At 39.8% G+C, this 18,971-nt stretch overlaps 1 protein-coding gene across 1 annotated transcript; it reads left to right on the top strand.

The window, feature by feature from the left end:
• The first annotated feature begins 510 nt into the window (after positions 1 to 510).
• Positions 511 to 15,442, top strand: tmem161b (transmembrane protein 161B). Its single transcript, XM_079222064.1, has 12 exons — positions 511 to 540; positions 6,395 to 6,498; positions 7,373 to 7,453; positions 8,870 to 8,967; positions 9,096 to 9,252; positions 10,643 to 10,794; positions 10,902 to 10,962; positions 11,056 to 11,196; positions 12,232 to 12,345; positions 13,319 to 13,493; positions 14,790 to 14,886; positions 14,975 to 15,442. Exons 1-12 carry the CDS (start codon positions 538 to 540, stop codon positions 15,265 to 15,267), a joined length of 1,476 nt encoding a protein of 491 aa, XP_079078190.1. The 5' UTR covers positions 511 to 537; the 3' UTR covers positions 15,268 to 15,442.
• Positions 15,443 to 18,971: the final 3,529 nt, after the last annotated feature.

Genomic DNA, 18,971 nt, shown 5'->3' with positions numbered 1-18,971 from the left:
AGAGTGACAACTGTCCACTGCCAGTCATCGGATGCAGGTACAGATCTGTGATGTGTAGCGGTGTATCTTCTCTCTCTTCCTATTGCGGCGGTCCCGGTCTCTTATAGTGGTCTTGTCTAATCCTGTACATAATTACAACATCAGTGTAATTGTTAAGTTAAATTAAGAATTACAGCACACACACGTACATTTAATGTATGTATAACCATACTTTTATTTTAACTTGTTTGAATTAAAATCATTAAATCCTCATATTTTACTATTTATTTACAGGCATATCTGAAGACACCTTCTTACCCGGAGTTTTAGCGTGACCTCTACTGCTGTTGAAAATACTTGGGACCGGAGGTTGAATCCATTGATTTTTGACGATGTAACCCATCTCCGCATGAAAACGGTGACACTTTGAATAAGAAACCCCTTCATTTTGTGCATAACCGTCGCAAGAAGGGCTTATGTGCTCCTCGCCGCTTGATTTCCGACTCGGGGTGCTCAGTGTTGTTGGGGTAAAGTCCGTTTCAGCTGCACTGCATCAACATGGTGAGTATGACAGCGAGCACCTGAATGCAACGCTGAAGCTCTCCTATTAGTCAATAACAACCGTTTACATGCCGAAATTACTGCAACGTTGCTTACCAATTGATGTTTCAGCCAATTTGTTATAGCGATTGCAGTGTGACGCTAGCTTAGCTTGCTAGCCAGAGCAGGTATATGTAGCCGGCTAACCAGTGTAACGCTAGCTCTTTGGCTAGTGTTGGTTAAACGGCATCGTAGACTGCAGTCTAGTGATGTTACTGTTTTATATGTGCTCACTGTGTTCATTCACATACAGTGTTTTGGAGTAACGTTACTCACATTTGCTAGTGTTTCAGGGTAACTTTAGAGGTTGAAGATGAGTTCAATGTAGCTGTATGAATCGTACAAACCAGTAGTTAGCTTAACGTAGCTATTTAGCTGGCAGCAGGACACCTTTGGGAGAAGTCAAGGTGTGCTGACCTTCATTTCAAGGGATTTATAAAACCTGTCTAGAAAATGTTGGCATTTTGAACTTACTGAGGGCAATTGATAGTTGTTAACTGCAACACTGTGTCTGTCTCCTTACCGTTTAGGCTGGTCAAATAATTGGCAGTTATGATTGTATGCATCCATGACAGTGTGCATTTGTTATAGCACCCAATAATCTTTAAATTTCCTTAAACACAGTTGGTGTCTTGAATCTCAACACAACCCGTGCTAAATCTGACAATATCAACAGTAAGATGGGATGCAAGTTAACAATTTGGGGAGGTCCATTTATTTTTTTGTTTGGAATTCTGTTATGAGTATTTACTATGGGAGTTGATGTGTATTATTCTTCCTCTCATGCAATCAGAATGTCCACATTCTGCTGTATTGTATCTTCTGTTACAGCAGCTTGGACAGCACAATAGTTGTCAGGCAAGTAATCTTTAACACTAGCAGTTAACAATCCAATACGTTGTGGACGTTTCCAGTTTATTGTAGCACCACCTGTGTATACAATACTAGGGGAAGGGACAAAATAACAACAACCTTAAGTTACACTTTATCGCAGATATGACAAACATCCAGGATTTCATCTAGTCTCTGACAATACAAGGCCTCAGCTTTTGGTTGCCGAAACTGAAACTGTGTTTTTTTTTTGCTTTTGTTTGAATAGTTAAGATACTATGCAGTTATACACCAGATTAATAATGTAAAGATACACAAAGGAATACAAACTTAATTTCAGTGGCCAAACAAAATGTTTAGCAAATTGTGTTTTTTCTGATTGTTTACATACTTTTCTATCTTTAGTGTTAATGTCCATTCCTGGTATACAAAAAACCAGTAGTGCAGCTGTTGTCATGTTCTTCACAGCTCCCTCAAAGAGGAATCCAGCAAGTCACAGGTTGCTTGTTCACCCATTCTCTCCTTTTTGTGTTTTTGGACCTTAGTGCTGATTTCCCCCACAGATCCATTAGCCCTTCAGCATTTAAGTCTGGGATTGTGGGTCCCTCAAATGACACCAACATTAGCTTGTCTCCTTCCATATGCAGCTGAAGAGACTTGGGTGCATATGTTGCTGTTTGCTGTCCCTATTTTTCACATGTTAAAAAATGGTTGCACTGATGGCAACCAAAGGCCAAGAATTGGTTGCCAATTTCTCAAAATGTTTGCCAATGACAACCCTTACTGTTGTTCCCTGAGCCATTCTGATATACACTATGTCCCATATCTAACCACAGCAGCAATATTTCTATTAGAAAGTGTTGTCTTATATTTCCACCAGGCAATAGCAATACATAGTTGAACAGTCTCATAGGATTAAATACAACCAAGAGAAGTCAAGATGTATGACACTGGGGAAGCATTGGTCAATGAGGGGTTTCACTGCTTCAAAGTTACTTTCATGGGCAAAGTAGTAGTGAGGTGTTTGAGCTCTTAAATACGGTGTTTATCACTCCAGTGCCGACTCTCTACCCCCTACAGATTTCATTTGGTTGTTGTGTGGAGGGGGTCAAACGGACTGGGGAAGATAAGAGAGTCCATGCTGACACAATTTCCCCCAGGCCTGAGATCCTTGCAGGCCTCCCACAGAGAATGGTCAACATCCACCAAACTAAGACGGTTTGCGTTTGGCCTATATATCATGACCATTGCTCACATGGTGAATGTCTTGAGTCAGAGGTTGTGTTTGGTCACGCATCACATCTTACCAAGTATAATTGCCAAGTTAATGTTGCCCACTCTCCCCTCGGACACCAGCAGAGGTATGGATTTAAGCTTTTGGAGCTAACCCCATGCAGGGTGACACTGGGGCTCCCATGACCAATCTAAAATCTAGGTCTAGTGTACAGGTCTGCCCTCATCATCTGGCCTGTCTAGGTGTCATTCACTTCCTCCTCTACCTAAAGAAGTCTGACATAGGTTTAACCATCTCTCAGAAATATATTCACTAGTATTATGCGCAGAGTTCTTAACTATGATGAAAGTTTGCAGTATGCTAAAAGCAGGATGTTTGTTAGATTAGGTTAGCATGTTAATTGCAGTTAAGCCCCAAACCAAATTTATTTTTGAAATATTTAAATAATGGATTGCTATTGTAGAACTTTGGACTTGTTTGGTCCTTTTTTTTTTTAAGAAGATTTGATATAAGAATGAACCGGAAGCTTAAGTAAAGATGCTGAATGCTTTAGTAACAAAAAAGGGGACTTGATGGTGCACAAATCAATTTGAAGTTTAGCCAAACCAGAGAATGGTGAGCTGGGGCATTATTTTAATCGGTGTTAATTGCTGGAAGGAGAGAATATTGTTTGGCTCAGTGAGGGGGAAAAAAAGTGAGACTCAGACACTATAAACATTACCATGAACTAAAAGGCAAAAGGTAGCCTTAATGCTTCCCATGAAAGGCCAAGCACCTGCTAGATGAGGGTCTGACCCAGAGGGCACATTTTTAGAGTCTGTATTTTTGAAATTTTGAGTCCTGACTTAGTTTCTCATTATATTAAAAACGTTTAAACTATTCTCAAATTGCCAAGTGAAATTTGCATTTTAAATGACCCTTTTAGGGTGAATAGGCTCTATTGAGTAGACTCGGGGCATGGGGTTTTGTTTAGCCTAACATATATTTATGTGGAAACATCATGTTGAGAAAACAAAGGGTGCAGGATTTTTTATTTTTGTATGTAGGTGATGAGTTTGCAAGAGTAGATTCACTTGTACTTGCCCATGTGCTCGCAGATACAGACTTAAGACTGTTATTGGAAAAAAAGGAAAATATTTAATTGGGGATTAGTTGGCTAATTGGTTCTCTTTGCTCAAGTGTGTGCAGGCACAGATATCAATGATTTCTTAAAAGATAAACCAACTCGCAGACCTTACCTACAGCGAAAGGATATAAGCGCTGCATGATAGAAATGATTCTGGCCTTTTAAGCTTAAGTGAATATTGATCTAAGTGTGCTTGGTTGATATTGAGCTCCTCATGTTGCTAAATCGTTGGGTACCTACCACAGGAGTGCTGGCTGTTCATTCTCCTGGGCACATTGAGACATTGGGACAGATGTTGCAGACAGAGTGGAATTTAGTTAACATTGTATTTACACCACTACATTTACTCAAATTACAATAGATGGTTAGTTAACGATTAAATCCCTTATAATGAAAATTAGAAAAACTGGTGTGTTTTTTAAATTTTTATATTACATTTTTTTACCCAATATGTGGCAAAAATATTTATATGTATACTGTAGTTTTGTGGTTATAGTTGGGGTGGGAGATATTAAAGTGCAATCTCTCTCTCAAAGTAAAATTGGATAAATTATACCTATCATGATATTTAGTGGAAGAGTTCATAAATAAAATAACCAAATGTGAAGGTATTTTTTCGGCTAATATAGTAGCCTTAATCAAATACCTGCTAAAATACTGTAAATCCAGTAGTGCTAGGAAACGGTCTTACTCATTGACTTGCATCATTGTCCATAATGTCCGAATACAACGATAGAAGGCAGAACTACTTTGGAAGAAACGGTGTATAAAATGTTTTCCAATTGCCAAATCTCAATCATCATCTCAAACCTGTTTGACTAATCATGCAAAGTTTTTCAAAGTGGTGGGGATTTATTTACCATGATGTTACATGAGTTATAAGGAAAACTGTTGTCATGTTAAGGCACTTGGTGTACATTGGAAGCCTATAAAGCCTCGACATACTTTCTGCATCAATGGAAACTTGGAACTTTACAGATTGCACATGCGTGTTTCCCTTCATACTACAATTAAGAGTCTGTCTGGCCTACGACGCATTTCTATTTCCAAATACACATTGGAAGCAATAATGCACCATAACGTTGTTTGCCAGGAGTTCAATGTCATTTGGCTGTCTTCATATTCTTTGTATGTACTTTGTTAATGTTGATTTCAAGCCTAATGCTTCGTTCACACCCAAAACGCTTTTTCGCAACGCTTTTTCGCCTGAGTTTACTTGCTCGAGTTTGTGGTTAATTCACTTTTCAGCGGAGGAACTGGGGCGCGGCTTTTCCGTGTCTTTACTCCGTGGCTTTACTCTGTGAAAACAGTTACCATTGCCACCATCCACCATTTGAAATAAGCACTAGTTCTGCTTTATACTTGTTGTGGAAGTCCCACCAACGTAGGAACATCAAACGCCATCGTGTCTTGGTTCATAATATTGTCCGTAGGCACACACAGCTCTGACCTGTGTCTGAATGAGTGCCGTTTCCAGCGCTACTTCAGGCGGACCAGCAGCAGTTTGAATCAGCAACGGCAAGATGGCAGTGAGTTTCGCAATTCAGCGTCAGGCGAATTTTTCGCCCCAGTTGAACGCTTTTTCGCCTCATTCACGCCGCCCAACAGGAGATTCGCTTTTTCGCAACCATTTGCGTCTGTGCATTGATTTTACATGTAATCTACTCGCGCGAATAATTCACAACTCTTTTGCTGTGAACGCAGCATAAGGCACGCCGTGGACCAAAGCAAATCTTTGAAGACTCATAGAAAGTATGAATTGGCTTTAAGATTGCCACAGTGTCAGCATTTTGTTTCTATAACTCTTGGTTAAGTTAGAAATGACCATGTAATACACACAACTGTTTCAAGTAAAATATGAAAAGAAGTGATATGAGGAACAAAGCTTAATTCATGTGTTTGGTTTGACTGAACAACATTAAAGTGTGTAACTCCTAGCTACTACAGAATGCACTCTATCTAGGTGTTAAAGGTCGTTCTGTGTTTGAGCTCTGGCTTTTTATCAAGGTTGTGGAGCCTAATCTTTCAACAACTTTCCCTCCTACAGTATTTTTAAAGAAACGTACTGTGGTCTTTCATGTAGAACAATCTAGTGTAGTCTTTGTTATTGACTGCATTGTTAATCAAGCACCAAACATAGCGGAAAGAGCCATGCAGTGATGCCAATAAAAAGCTTGTATCATCTTTGTGCATTGACATGAAATGTGCTAAACGCATGCATAGTCCAAAAAGTTGTTTTGATCTGATGGTCGAGCTATAGGAAAGGTCAAGTGTCATGGTTACTACAAATATTACTATATTCTTTTCCGGGGACAATCAAATGCCAAATGAAGATGAAATTCACTCATTGTACTGCCAACAAATCGGGCTCAGAAATACTAGAGGCAGTGATATTGCGTATGTATGTATGTATGTATGTATGTATGTATGTATGTATGTATGTATGTATGTGTGTATTATGTGTATGACTTCAAATGGCATTTGAGACACTTCTATGGTACTATTGGAAAATATGCTTCAGCCTCTAAGTCTAATTAAACAAGTACTTCATATGTCTAACTGCTTTATGGCATGTATAATTATTATTTCTATGTGATTTTTAAACCCCCATCCTTTTTCCACAGGGTGTGATTGGTGTGCAGCTGGTGGTTACCATGGTAATGGCCAGTGTAATTCAGAAAATCATACCTCATTATTCCTTCGCAAGATGGCTACTCTGCAGTGGCAGGTAATGAAACATCCTGTACATGCTGTTTCAGATAGTTTTTCTAAATGCCACAGTTCATTTTTTTCTTTAGTTAATTTAAAAAAAGTCCAGAACAATGGCGATCAAAATGTTAACTTAGACGACAGAGTGTTGAAAAGGGGTTTGGAGAGAAGAAGAAAAATAATCATTAAATCATTCTGCAAAGACCAAAGGGGCATTTCAAATATTGGGATGACCCGAGAGGACGGTGACTAAAAATAGAAGTTCCCGCATCGTTTCATCTAATTAGCGCCACATGTGTTTTTCAGTAAACAACTTCTTGAAACACATTTAATAATTCAATTTGTTTTCTTTTCAGGGCACAACTTTTGCCCGAAGCAGAAAGCCTTGAATGTCCCTCCAGAATATTTTGTAATTAATTTTCCTGCACATAAATAAATGTACATGGGGGAAAAACAGACTGTGCTCCTTCTATCCTCCTCTACCATGCAGAGTGCGTCTTCAGATGCTCTGACAAGAGGGTTTCTAAACAAAGTTAAGGAGTGTGCCAAAATGTTCAAATGGATGCTCTTAACTTGGCTCCTATTTCAAGCCAGACAGCCTTGCTGTTGTATAGCCTCTCACAAGTGTTTTTTAGATGTGTATCAGAGTTGCTGATATCAAGTAAAGCTCTGCAAAATATATTTATTATCTGTACTTACTGTCCATACTTCAGAATTAATTTGATTTATATTGTTTTACATTGTATTTTTTAATTATTGCATAGTAGGACAACACATCTAGAGTGTGTGTGTGGTGTGTCTGAAAAACCTGCTTTATTGTGTCCTCTTTTCAGTCTTTCCTTCTGTCCATGTCCCAACCTGAATCCACATCTCTCTCCTTTCTTTGTTCACAGTCTGCGGTGGTATCAGCACCCTACGGAAGATGAGTTGAGGAGCTTAGCTGGGAAACAAAAAGGACAGAAGAAGAAAGACCGGTAAGTAGGGGGGCCAATGAAGACGGGCTATTGTTTATGAGTTGGGGAAATGCAGTAGCGCACAGGAGGTACGAAAGGCACCCCTTTCATCAGAGAGGAAAGAAAAGATGAGAAGCAGACATTTGATATGGATGGAGACCACAGGCATGTCGGCAAACAGATGAAGCTGATGTGTTTATGTGGCTCATTTAAGGCCTGTTTGAAGTAAGGAGGCAGACGTCTGTTTTTGTTGTTTTGGCTCTTCATCGAGGCTCAGAGCAACTGGGCTTAGAAGTGTCCCTGTCTAGTGGATGTGAGGAAAGTTGGTACTGTTTTTGGAGCCATTACTATTAGGCTATTTTAGGGAATGATACTTTAAAAGGATTGCATCTTCTCTGAAATCAAAGTTTCCCAAACAGTGTTATGTCTTCAAAGTGGTCAGATGTCAAGCTTTGATTCTAGAAGATGAGTTTCCATCAAGACTACTTTGCAATTCAAAAAACTACTATTAGATTTGAGGCTGCAGGTGGAAGTTGAACCATATGTTGAACACGTGAATTAAGTACCGTTTCTTTTGTACTCTTTTAAAGTGTGAATTTAAATTTGAGTCTCAACAGAAAGGTAATCCTCACTGTTCCTCGGTGTGTCCAGCTTCTAACCTCGCAGTTTTGAGGCGCAGTCCTTTCTCTGACCCTGTATGAGGCAGGTCAAGGCTCTCTAGCACCACATGTTCAGTAATCCCTGAAAGAAAAAGATGAACCACTGTCCTTTTGCCAGCTCGTGCCATGCAGCTCCGTTCCTTTGTTAATCGCCTGACTCCCTCAGTCAGGGGTGATGCTTAGTCCTTTTTCTCCCTGTCAGGTGCCTCACAGATGAAATCTGTCCAGGGCATGTTTGGGCCTAGAGTCTTACAGTGGTATTGTCCTATGAATCCAGCACACACACACACAGGGCTGAACAAACAAAGCACAGAATTGAGGAGGCCCACCAGACAGCTCTTCAAGCCTAGAGCCTAAAGAACAGCTCTCCATTTGCCTGCTGTTAGCGATTTAGCGCTGTTACTATGTGTATTGCAGCCTCCTTCCCGCTTGTTATGGAAGAGTCCAGGAGTATAAATATTAATAAAAAGTAACTAGACCTCTCCCAACTATTAACATTGGATGCCAGAGCTGCATTGAGTGCAAATAGGTGGAACGGCTACCTCTTGTCAATTGTATAAAAACCAAGATGAGACAAAAACCGAAACAAAAATATCATTAACAAAAAGAACCCCACTAAAAGGATGTCTTTTCAACATAATTATGTATTGTATCATTTTAATTTTTTTCACAGGATAAAATAATGTTTATGATCTAACATTTGGTTCACTTGCATTTTGGAGTTTGTTTCTGTTTTCCTAACCTTAGTTGTTTTGCATTTCTCTCCCCTCTGCCCTAGGAAGCACAATGGTCACATAGAGAATAAGCTACTGACAGTTCCCAAGGACATAGATTTACAACTGGAGACGAAATGCATTGCAGAAGTCGACACATTAGGTATACATCTAAATATAGTTACAGTTCAAACATTACTCTTCAACCACACATACCTTTTGCATGAACGTTGTTGCTGTGCATTTCATATTTGTATTATTTGTACTCAATTATACTCTCTATGTCCCCAGCATTACACTACTTCCCAGAGTTCCAGTGGCTGGTGGATTTCACAGTAGCAGCAACTGTGGTCTATCTGATAACAGAACTCTACTACAGTGTGGCTCAGCCCTTGGGAGAGATGAACATCAGTGTGGTCTGGTCCCTGCTGGTACTCGCTTTTGTCCTGTATCCTTCCATCAGTTTATTTTTACGTCTTGGTTAGCCTTTATTTAAATCGGATTGTTAAATCTCATCTTTAAATTGGTCACACATTTATGCTGTTATAGGCAACATTTTAGGTTTTAGTTGAACAAACTTATTTTCTATGGACTCTTCTCAGTACACGCACATTATCATTATTTTCACTTTCCATTGTTCACGCTCGTCCTATATATGTCTTCGGTTAAAGTCTATAGGAGAGCAAATCACTCTAGCTTGATTGTGTGAATGCAGCAGCAGTGGTGGAGAGAGACTATAAAATGACTGCTCGAGCTCCTACGGGCTTTACTGCCAGCACCTTTATCCTCCACAGCTACCTGATATTTTGCTGCACTGAATGATGGTTAAATGATATGCATTATCCTTGCCACCGACCATAGGGATCAATCTTTCCAGTGCTTGTGGTCGGCCTGGCTGATCGTGGTCAGATGGTGTGTCATTTCCTGCCGACGTTGGAGATTGGATGCCCAATTTTCACAGCTCAACAGACTGATATGCTTGGGGGAAAAGGACAGACTGGGGGACAGATGAAGATGAGGGAATATGTTTGCTCAATATAAGTGTTAATGGGACACTTGCTTTCAGTTTTCCTGTTTCAGCTCTGATGATATGTTTAAGACTCTTGTCAGCTCTACTGCCTTAACCTTCACTGATTCGCTGGAGCAGCATGCTCTTCAGGTATCTGCATCTAATGGCATCTGGCTTTTCCTCCTTCTTTACTCAAATGTATAAATACTATTCCATATCCTCACCTTTAGCCAATGTTGACAGGCCAACTCTGTTTTATATTAATTGTGGCCCACCACATGATGGCTCAAACACCTCTTTTCAACCCCATGCTGCCTTGAACTTGTCTTGTGAGTGTTTATACAGCTGTCTTCACAGTACTGAATAGATGGGGTATGGGCATTGGGGAGAAAGAGAAGACTTCACTGACTTGAATACCATTCTTGAAATGGAATAAAAGAGAGTGAAAAATTGGGACTCTGTCACCTGAATTGTTGCAGAAACTGAGACTTCCATCGCCAAACACAGTTTGCTTTAGAATCATGCTCTGTCCTTACAGCTTTCTGGTCAAGGTTGACAGGAGTCATATATACTATGGCACGTATTGGAGCCAAAGACCCTCACATTCAGTAGGGTTTGTGTGGCATTTTAGGGGCTGAGGGTTTAAACGGCCTGCGAGAATGCACAAACTCTGTACTTCCGTAAAAACTGCTTGATTGCTGGGACATATTTAGATTTCCATTGCACTTGTGAAAGGCATTGAAAATATGAATATCTGTAAAGCGGTTGAGATTTGCATCATATGTCAGTGTGTGTCTGGAGATGTCTTTCCTTGACTCTGTCCCCACAGTAAGAACCTTTTCTCTCTAACGGCCCACTACTTCAAGCTGGAGGAAGGAGGCGAGCGTTCACTCTGCATTACTTTTGCTTTCTTCTTCTTTGTCAAAGCCATGGCCATTCTCATTGTCACTGAAAACTACCTGGAGTTTGGTCTGGAGACAGGTGAGTGCACTACTGTGTTTTTCTCATAAATTATCCTGTTGGTAACAACCAAATGTTACTACGTTTGGCCCCAATGAGTCACTCAAAGATTTCTTAATTTTCTTTAGGTTTTGAAAACTTCTCTGACAGTGCTTTACAGTTTCTGGAGCACCAAGGCTTAGACTCCCAGTAAGTACAAAATCTGTATTCTCTTGGTATTATTTTTGCGTTCATGAATTCTTTATGACTCAAGAGTATCTCGCTATGTTTTCTCCTTCACAGGGGTCCCATATCTAAACTGACCTTCAAGCTGATCCTGGCCCTACTTTGCTCCCTGATTGGAGCCTTTCTAACTTTCCCTGGTTTACGATTGGCCCAGATGCACCTCGACGCTCTCAATCTGACCACAGGCAAATTTACACAGTGAGTCTACAACAGTAATTGTCTTCACTTATGGGTTTTTCATTGAAAACATTTGATGACGTTATCCTTAATGGTAAGGATGTAAACAGTTGAAAGTCAAGAACATCTTTGTTAAAATGCAACCTTTAAGATTAGTTCCTGGTTAGGGAAAAACTGTTATGTGCTTTGATTGTTAACTTTTGTCATGTTTTACAGCTGCTCTTGTGGCCCTATTTAGGCCAAATGTTTAACGTCACTCGTTTTTTTTAAATGAATATACAAGGTGTTCAAAATGGCCACAAACTGTACCCCAGTTCCAAACTGTACTTTCTTGGCGTACCAAGAAGCCAAATATAGTGCAGCTGTACTTGCCTCCTCCTATTCAGAGTGTCAGATAGAAGAGAGCTCCCTGTGAGTCAGATGAAGACTTCCTCAGTTGGGCCAGATTTCTATTTCCGAACTGACTGGGTGGCATGTCCATCACCATGATCGGGGTGCAGAGCAGGGAGCACGTCACATCCAGATAATCCACTTTGGCATAGCAGACTCTCCAAAATGGCCTCCTTTTCCATTCCCCCCTCTTAACTGTCATGAGCTTACATCCGCAGACCCTGTCACTAGCAGGGATTATCTCCAAGCCCTTCAAAATCTGTGCCATGGCTATCTTCTCTCGTGGGAAGTTGCATTGATAGCATAGACCTTATTCCTGATTATGTTTACTTCAAATTGAGGTTAAAAAGATTTTAGCGAGCTAGTTTTTCCCCCACGAAATGCATGGGAGTCATTGATGATAATTCTCAGCAAGTATCTTTGTATTTAGCAATCACTCTTTGACGCTAACTGTAAAGGTGGTCAAGTTATCCAATAATTTGTCCTCTTTTACAGTAAGTGGTTTTCAATGTTAAGAATCATTCAATTTATTTTGTATAACCCAAAGTCATGAATTAGAAATTTGCCTCAGGGTTTTACAATCTGTACACATACATCCTCTGTCCTGGGACCTCATCCCCAGTGGTTTAACTGGGCATCTTCTCGTTCACCTCCCTTTTTCTATAGGACTCTGCTTCATATCAACTTCCTGTCCCCTCTTATCATGGTCCTGCTGTGGGTGAAGCCCATTACCAAGGACTACCTAATAAACCCCACTTTTGAAAAGGAGAATGTGCCTTTGTAAGTAATTGTCTGGTTCCTACAATCCTTTTTGTCTGGTCCAGATATACTGTACATGCCACTACATCTGAAGTTGTCATTCTAGCACAACTCACTGCGTTTGATTTGTGCTCAAAGCCAAACTAATTTGCTAATAAGAAATCTTACCTTTTTTGTTGTTGAGTTCACGAACTATTTGTAAAATTTCAAGTAACTATGTTACTTTAATGCTTCTTGATGCTTTTATAGCTCATGTATGAGATTGCCTAAACATTTCTTGCAAACAAGACTGTGCTGAATGTGTACCGTTGTTTGATCTGTACTTGGTAGGCAAGCCAGTCGGACTCCCTTGATATCCAGCAAACTAATTACCTGCCATTCAAACGAGAGGAATTAGACAACCTTGGCAAGCAGTGAAAATAAAAGTAATTGTGGCTCTTTTGTGCTGGAAACAATGTAAACAATGCAACAGCAGTTATGAAAATGGAATTGTTCAATGAGATAAGAAATGCATTCGGCTCGTAGATGAAGTGACAATACACGCATTGTCTACGTGGGTTCAAATTGGACTGTAAATAAATGTAGTCATACCTCAGGGAAAGCTCTTTAGTGTATCTCTAACTGCTGTCATCTAGCTATTCATTCTCAGACAACCTCTTTCATTTCTTGCAAGTTTGAATTGTGTCATGTGTTACTCTTTCTGCTGCTAACCGTGACTGATACCATCAGGGTCAAATGTGAAAAAGCCAGATTTCATGTTACAATATCCCCTTTTCACCTTTTTTCTCTCTCTCTCTCTTTCACCCTCTTTTAATTTATTTTCCGAGTTGTCTATGACTCCTTTGTTCTTGCTATATTTCTTTATTATAATATCTGCATACAATCCAAATGATGACGCAGAAACATGATGTGTCGAGTTTTCAAGCCAGAAAAGGCTGTCATGCCTTTGTCATGTGTGCTTTCTTACTCACTCCTGTCTTTCTATTAACACAAGGATGACTGAGGACACGTATGACACATTGCGGTTATGGGCCATCATACTGATGTGTGTGCTCCGGCTCGCTATGATGAGACATCATCTGCAGGCCTACCTCAACCTGGCCCAGAAGGGTGTGGACCAGATGAAGAAGGAGGCGGGACGGATAAGTACCGTTGACCTGCAGAAGATGGTGATTAAGATAAAAGATATAATAATCCTTAATTTACCCTTCTGCAATTCTGCATTGATTTAGAAATGCAAAACGTTGACTATATCCCATTCAACACATGCTGTTGGAGTGGATTAAGAGGCAGAGCAGTGTTATGGTCCGTAGTTATCGCTTAGATGAAGCCACCTTGCTGGTTTTGCAGAAGTGGAGAAATTTATGAGAGGCAATATCCTTTTATTAAATGCAAATACAGACACATAGGGCCCTGTCTTGTGAATTAAGGAACAGAGCACAAAACTCAGTCATCTGTCCACAGCACATGCATTATGCAGGAGGCATGCAGCCCACCTGTGGTGCACTTGGAATTGGATACATTACCAGTGAACGTGTCGTGGCTAAACACATCAGCTCCTAACCTGACCCACCAGATGGGGTGTTACAAAGAGCCATCTGAGAAGCCGTTACTGGAAACTGCACTTTTAAGAAACATGTGGCAGATGAATCTACGAGCCATCTGTCAATCAAACGCGTACCAAAGCCAGCCGGCAAAAGAGCAAAAACCTCTTTCCCATCGAGAAAAGCCTTCGGTGCCGTTCTTTGCTCTTCTTTCAAGGAAGTTCTGATATAACTGATGCTATTGCAGCATCTACGCTAACCTCTTCAGGAGGCGCCATTGTTGTTTTGTGTCGTCTTACACACACACCTAAGCCACACTGGTAGCTGCCTATAGCTCCTCGCAGGATGCTGATTGTTCTGTGCTCTGGCTTACCGGACACGACGTGTTACTTAAAGCCTGACAAGATGGATTTTTGTGTGATATATGATATTCATTCTTGATATTTTTTCTTGTGACATTGTGAGAATCCCACTGCCTCGGAAGATTAATCAGCTTTGCCTATCGTTCCCTTTTTTTAAAGCCCTAGCTAACACAAAGTAGTGACAGTTTGTCTAATACAGACCAGCCTATCATATCCTACAACTCGTATTCTTATTCACAATGTGCCCGATCAGATATTATACATGTATGTCCAAATTAAAATATATGGCGCTACAAAGTGTGCTTAGTTTGAGTTTAGTTGAAAAACAGAGAGAAAATGTCTGGAAAAGTTTCTGTCATTTAAAAGTCCTAATTAGATATAACATTATTAAAACAGATATTGGCCAGTAGGATGAGACCCGTATTATGCTGTGTTCCTATATTTGTTGATGTTTAAGGAGAAACAAAAAGTAGCTGTGTTTGGTGTTAAAACTCCATGTCTTGCACGATACATAGTTTGTGTAAAGTGATATAGTAAAATAATTCCTCCTCTCACCCAGGTTGCACGTGTTTTTTACTACTTGTGTGTAATCGCACTACAGTATGTGGCACCACTGGTGATGCTGCTGCATACAACTTTGCTGCTAAAAACCTTAGGTGAGTCATGCACTGCTCCAGAATTTTCCAGTTTATATCTTTGCCTGCCAAAAATTCAACCTGTTATCATTTGTCTCATTTATTACAGGTGGACACTCCTGGTGGGTTTATCCTGAAGAAGACCTGCCTTGTCTCTATGAAATGAACTCTGACTATGTGATGGGGCAGCCGACAGCAGCCCCAATACCAGCTTCAGTGGTAGAAACAGGAGCCCGGGCGTCGGTAGCCCGGCTGTCGGTGGCTCTGGGAGGCCTGCGGACTGTCTTCAGCCCCTTGCTCTTCCGGGGCCTCTTCTCCTTCTTTACTTGGTGGATTGCTGCCTGCCTCTTCTCCACCTCCCTATTTGGCCTCTTCTACCATCAGTATCTCATGGCGGCATAGCACCACCAATCCAGCAGTAGCAGTCAGATCCCCACGGGGCTGCTGTGTGTTCAGCCTGACTAGAAAGTACTGAGTGCTGGTAACGGAGGCCTAATGATGACTCTGCTCCACAACTCCTCCTTTCCCTTCCTTTCTCCCTCTGACCACCTCAACAACGACTGACCAATATCATCAGTGCTCCTGGTTCAGCTTCCAGTGCTTCCTTCACAGATGACTCTGTGAACTTTTGTCATTGTTTTTACTACGACCACTACCTTTTTTTATTTTGAGCGCAAGATTTATAAACCTTGATAACAGACTAAAGTATGTGTTAGAAGAATAATAGGTCAATTGGCATAGTAATGAGAAATTGGTCCAGTTTGCTGTGTGAATTTTGAAAAAATGTGAGGTTAACATTTTTTATTATCTCAGATGCTGATTACTATTAATTTCACGTGTTTCATGGCAGTTCTGCTCAGTTCCACCAATGTCGGGGTACATTTGTTAATGTTCTTGTTCATATTTTTTCATTACTGATCTCATGTAACATCTTCAGAATCGTGCTGTCTTTTCCTTTCGAAAGCCCTAAATGCAGCTTCATGCATGTCATTAAGATCAAATTTCAGACTGTCCTAATTTAAATCCCTTTCATAGTCTGTGGTCACAAAGGCTTCTTTAAACTTATATTGTCAGTGATGAATTACATCACAGATTTCCAGGAAACCCCTCTGAGGTTACTCTGCATGACTGGATTCATGCTGTTTAGGTTAGTTATATTGGTTGGTAGGCCTAGCTATGTACACGACCTTGACATAGGAGTTGAATACCGTCTATATTCCAGTCTGTGATGGGGCATTTTTCTAAAAGTGATGCATTGTAAAGAAGCTACATTTAGGTCATTGCGTCTGGAGATGTTCGTGGAGGTTAAGGTATGATTTCATATCAGCCTAAAATCCCCTTATGTTTTTCTTGTTTTTAAAGTACTAGGGAAACTGATAACTGCTATACTTGTGCCCTGTATCTGTCTTTAGATCAAAACTTTACAAAGTATGTGTAAAATGTTACTCGATTCCACTGCCTCAGACCACAAAAGTGTTTGAAATAGTCTTAAAATGTTGTGGCAAGGACCAGCACGTCTGTTAATAGGAGCAGGAGGGAGGAAGGGGCTGTCTGTGGATATTCCGAGAATCGCTTTCAGCTAAACGGGGTCAGAGAGTGGACAACGGAAGAAGAGCTGTTCCTGCAAAAAAAGAAAGTGGAGATGTTAAACATCTCATTGACTTGAAGCTGATGTATTTAAATGTTTAATCTGCGTCATAACCTCCCTGGTTTTAACTGAGCCGTTTTAGAAGTTCTGAGTGAATTTAAAGCTCTTTCTTTGAGCAGCAGAGATGATTTAAAGGGAGGACAGCACTGAGGGCTCAGTAAAGGTGTGTGCTTGTTACCGTGTGTCTGTCAGCGTGTATAGGATCTCTGCTGTCGGTCAGCTGTAATCTGAATGGGCATTTTGATCAAAAGGAGATGTCAACTACTTTTGATGAGCTACCGCCTTTTTATGTTCTGCTTTCCTTTTTCTAACTTTTACCCATCCAATGCTTTTAAACTCATTTGAGAACAATTTTTCTATTTTGTTTTTAATCTTTTTCTGATGGATCAAATTGTGAAATTGTAAAAGTTTTGATTTTTAAAATGGTGCCAAGCGAGTCTGTTCCCCTGTCCCAATGGCTAAAGATTTGGTGTTAGTGTTTTGAAACTATTACCGTACAACAACTATGGGGCCTTCTGTTTTCTGTAGATCCATCATAATAATTGGGGAATCGCAAGCCCTGGTTCACAGCAAGACATAACGGTATTTACAGTGTCTTTGCCTGCTGTAATTCTTCGGTCGGTAAATGTGCGCACAAACAGTCAGAAATGGCCAATATGATTGTCGAGTCCATTCAGGAATGTAGGCTACGTGGTGCCAGATTAATTACAGATCACACAATCTTGTGGCACCATGGTATTTCATTTTGTCATTTTTGTGTCATAGAGCTGTAATTTATGAAATCCAGCTCTGGGTTTGTACAAAACACATTTTACAAAACCAGCTGCACCGTGTCATGTTTTTTTAGCTCCTGATGTCAAAAGTCTTAGCTTCTGTTTTTAAAGGATGGGGAATATGCACATAATGAATGTATCAATCCTGCCTAATTTCTAGTTTGTTTTCATAAAAATGATTTGAATGCTGAACAGATTTAACACCCCCCATCCCCTGCACTTCCTGAACTCTTAACTACCATCTGTGAACTCTACCTTTCAAACTAAATCAAATTTGTCCTAATGACTATTTCCATTGATAGATTTATTGTTGTTTTTGTATTTATTACACATGCCGAGGCATGTAAATATTTCTAATTTTAACATCAAACACTTTATTTTGTTATTGGAGTGCATGATGGTTTTTTTATAAATGTGTTTGACCAATCAGTTACAGATTAACCTTTTTTCAACGATCTGATCTGTTAAGAAGTAGCAGGGATACTCTGAATTCAGTGGCCTGATGAGGCAATGTTTCTTCTGTTTGTTATCACTGAAAGTGTTGAGTAAATTACACACATTGTTCTTTCATGTATTTATTTCTGCTTTAGATTGTGTCTTAAATAAATTTATGTTCTTTACTATGTCCTTTTTTTATTGTATCTTCATGCTCTGGATTTCTGGCTCACTGGCATATATGGCCTTAGAAGTATTTCAGAAAGAGTTACAAAGCTGTATTTGCTGTGAAGTACTGGATGTATTAGCTTTTGTTTTTAGTGTCGAAAGAGCAGCTCATCATTGGGTCAGCTGAAAGTCCTAAGAAGTAGAACTATCAGATGGATTCATTGGTCACAGTCATTAAATGCTGTGGAGTTTTGAGATGTAATGTATCAATATTCACTTTAGTGAATTTGATAAAGTACAAAAATGACAGTATTTCCATAGACGTATGATGATAGAGAAAGAGTGACTATTGAAATGATGCCAAACCAAAGACTCTTAGCAAAATAGTTCATTGACTGTCTCTCTTGTTAAATCTTATCTCATTTCTTCCAAATTACAGGATAGAAAGTCCCTCAAATTTGGTTATAATATAAGCTAAATATTTGACATTTTGTGTATTGCAAAATTGTTCACCTGTTGTAGGTCCTTTGGAATATCTGACAGGCGAATAACCTCTTTTTTTTTTATTACTGGAATGAAGAAAATGTGACAATGTAGAAAACCTGAACAATAACTTGAATAAAGTGTTGTTTTACATCTAATTTTGGCTTTTACTGCAGAGCTGTTTTTTGTGGCATGACCTTAAATTCATGCTTTAATGTGCTTGAAGTAAATTATGATATACCCTATTCAAATTCACATGTTGGACCCTAAGTGACGCAATAGTTACACACCGATGTCTCTTTTGTTAAACCTTAAAGTGCTTTATTCTCTAATAGGAGAATAGAAGCACATAGGCTCCTATTAAGCTTTTCTCTGCATTTACAGTGGCTCTTTGTTTGAGTCTCCAAGGTCTCGGGCAAGATTTCAAATTGTATCTTGAATAATTGTGCTCAATAATGCTGTATTGTGTTACATTATCAGTCTACTTATGAAACATGTTCTTGTGCAATCTGACGTTGATTTGGCAGTTAGTGTTAGTGGCCATTGATTTGCTTTTCTAAATTGTTGTTCTCTATTCATGTAGATTAGTAGAATAGGGT

Source organism: Taurulus bubalis (assembly GCF_910589615.1).
Source record: "Taurulus bubalis genome assembly, chromosome: 8".
In the NCBI taxonomy this organism is placed as follows: Eukaryota; Metazoa; Chordata; class Actinopteri; order Perciformes; family Cottidae; genus Taurulus; species Taurulus bubalis.
Note: the sequence above shows the minus strand (reverse complement) of the source record. Positions and strands in the feature narration are given on the sequence as shown.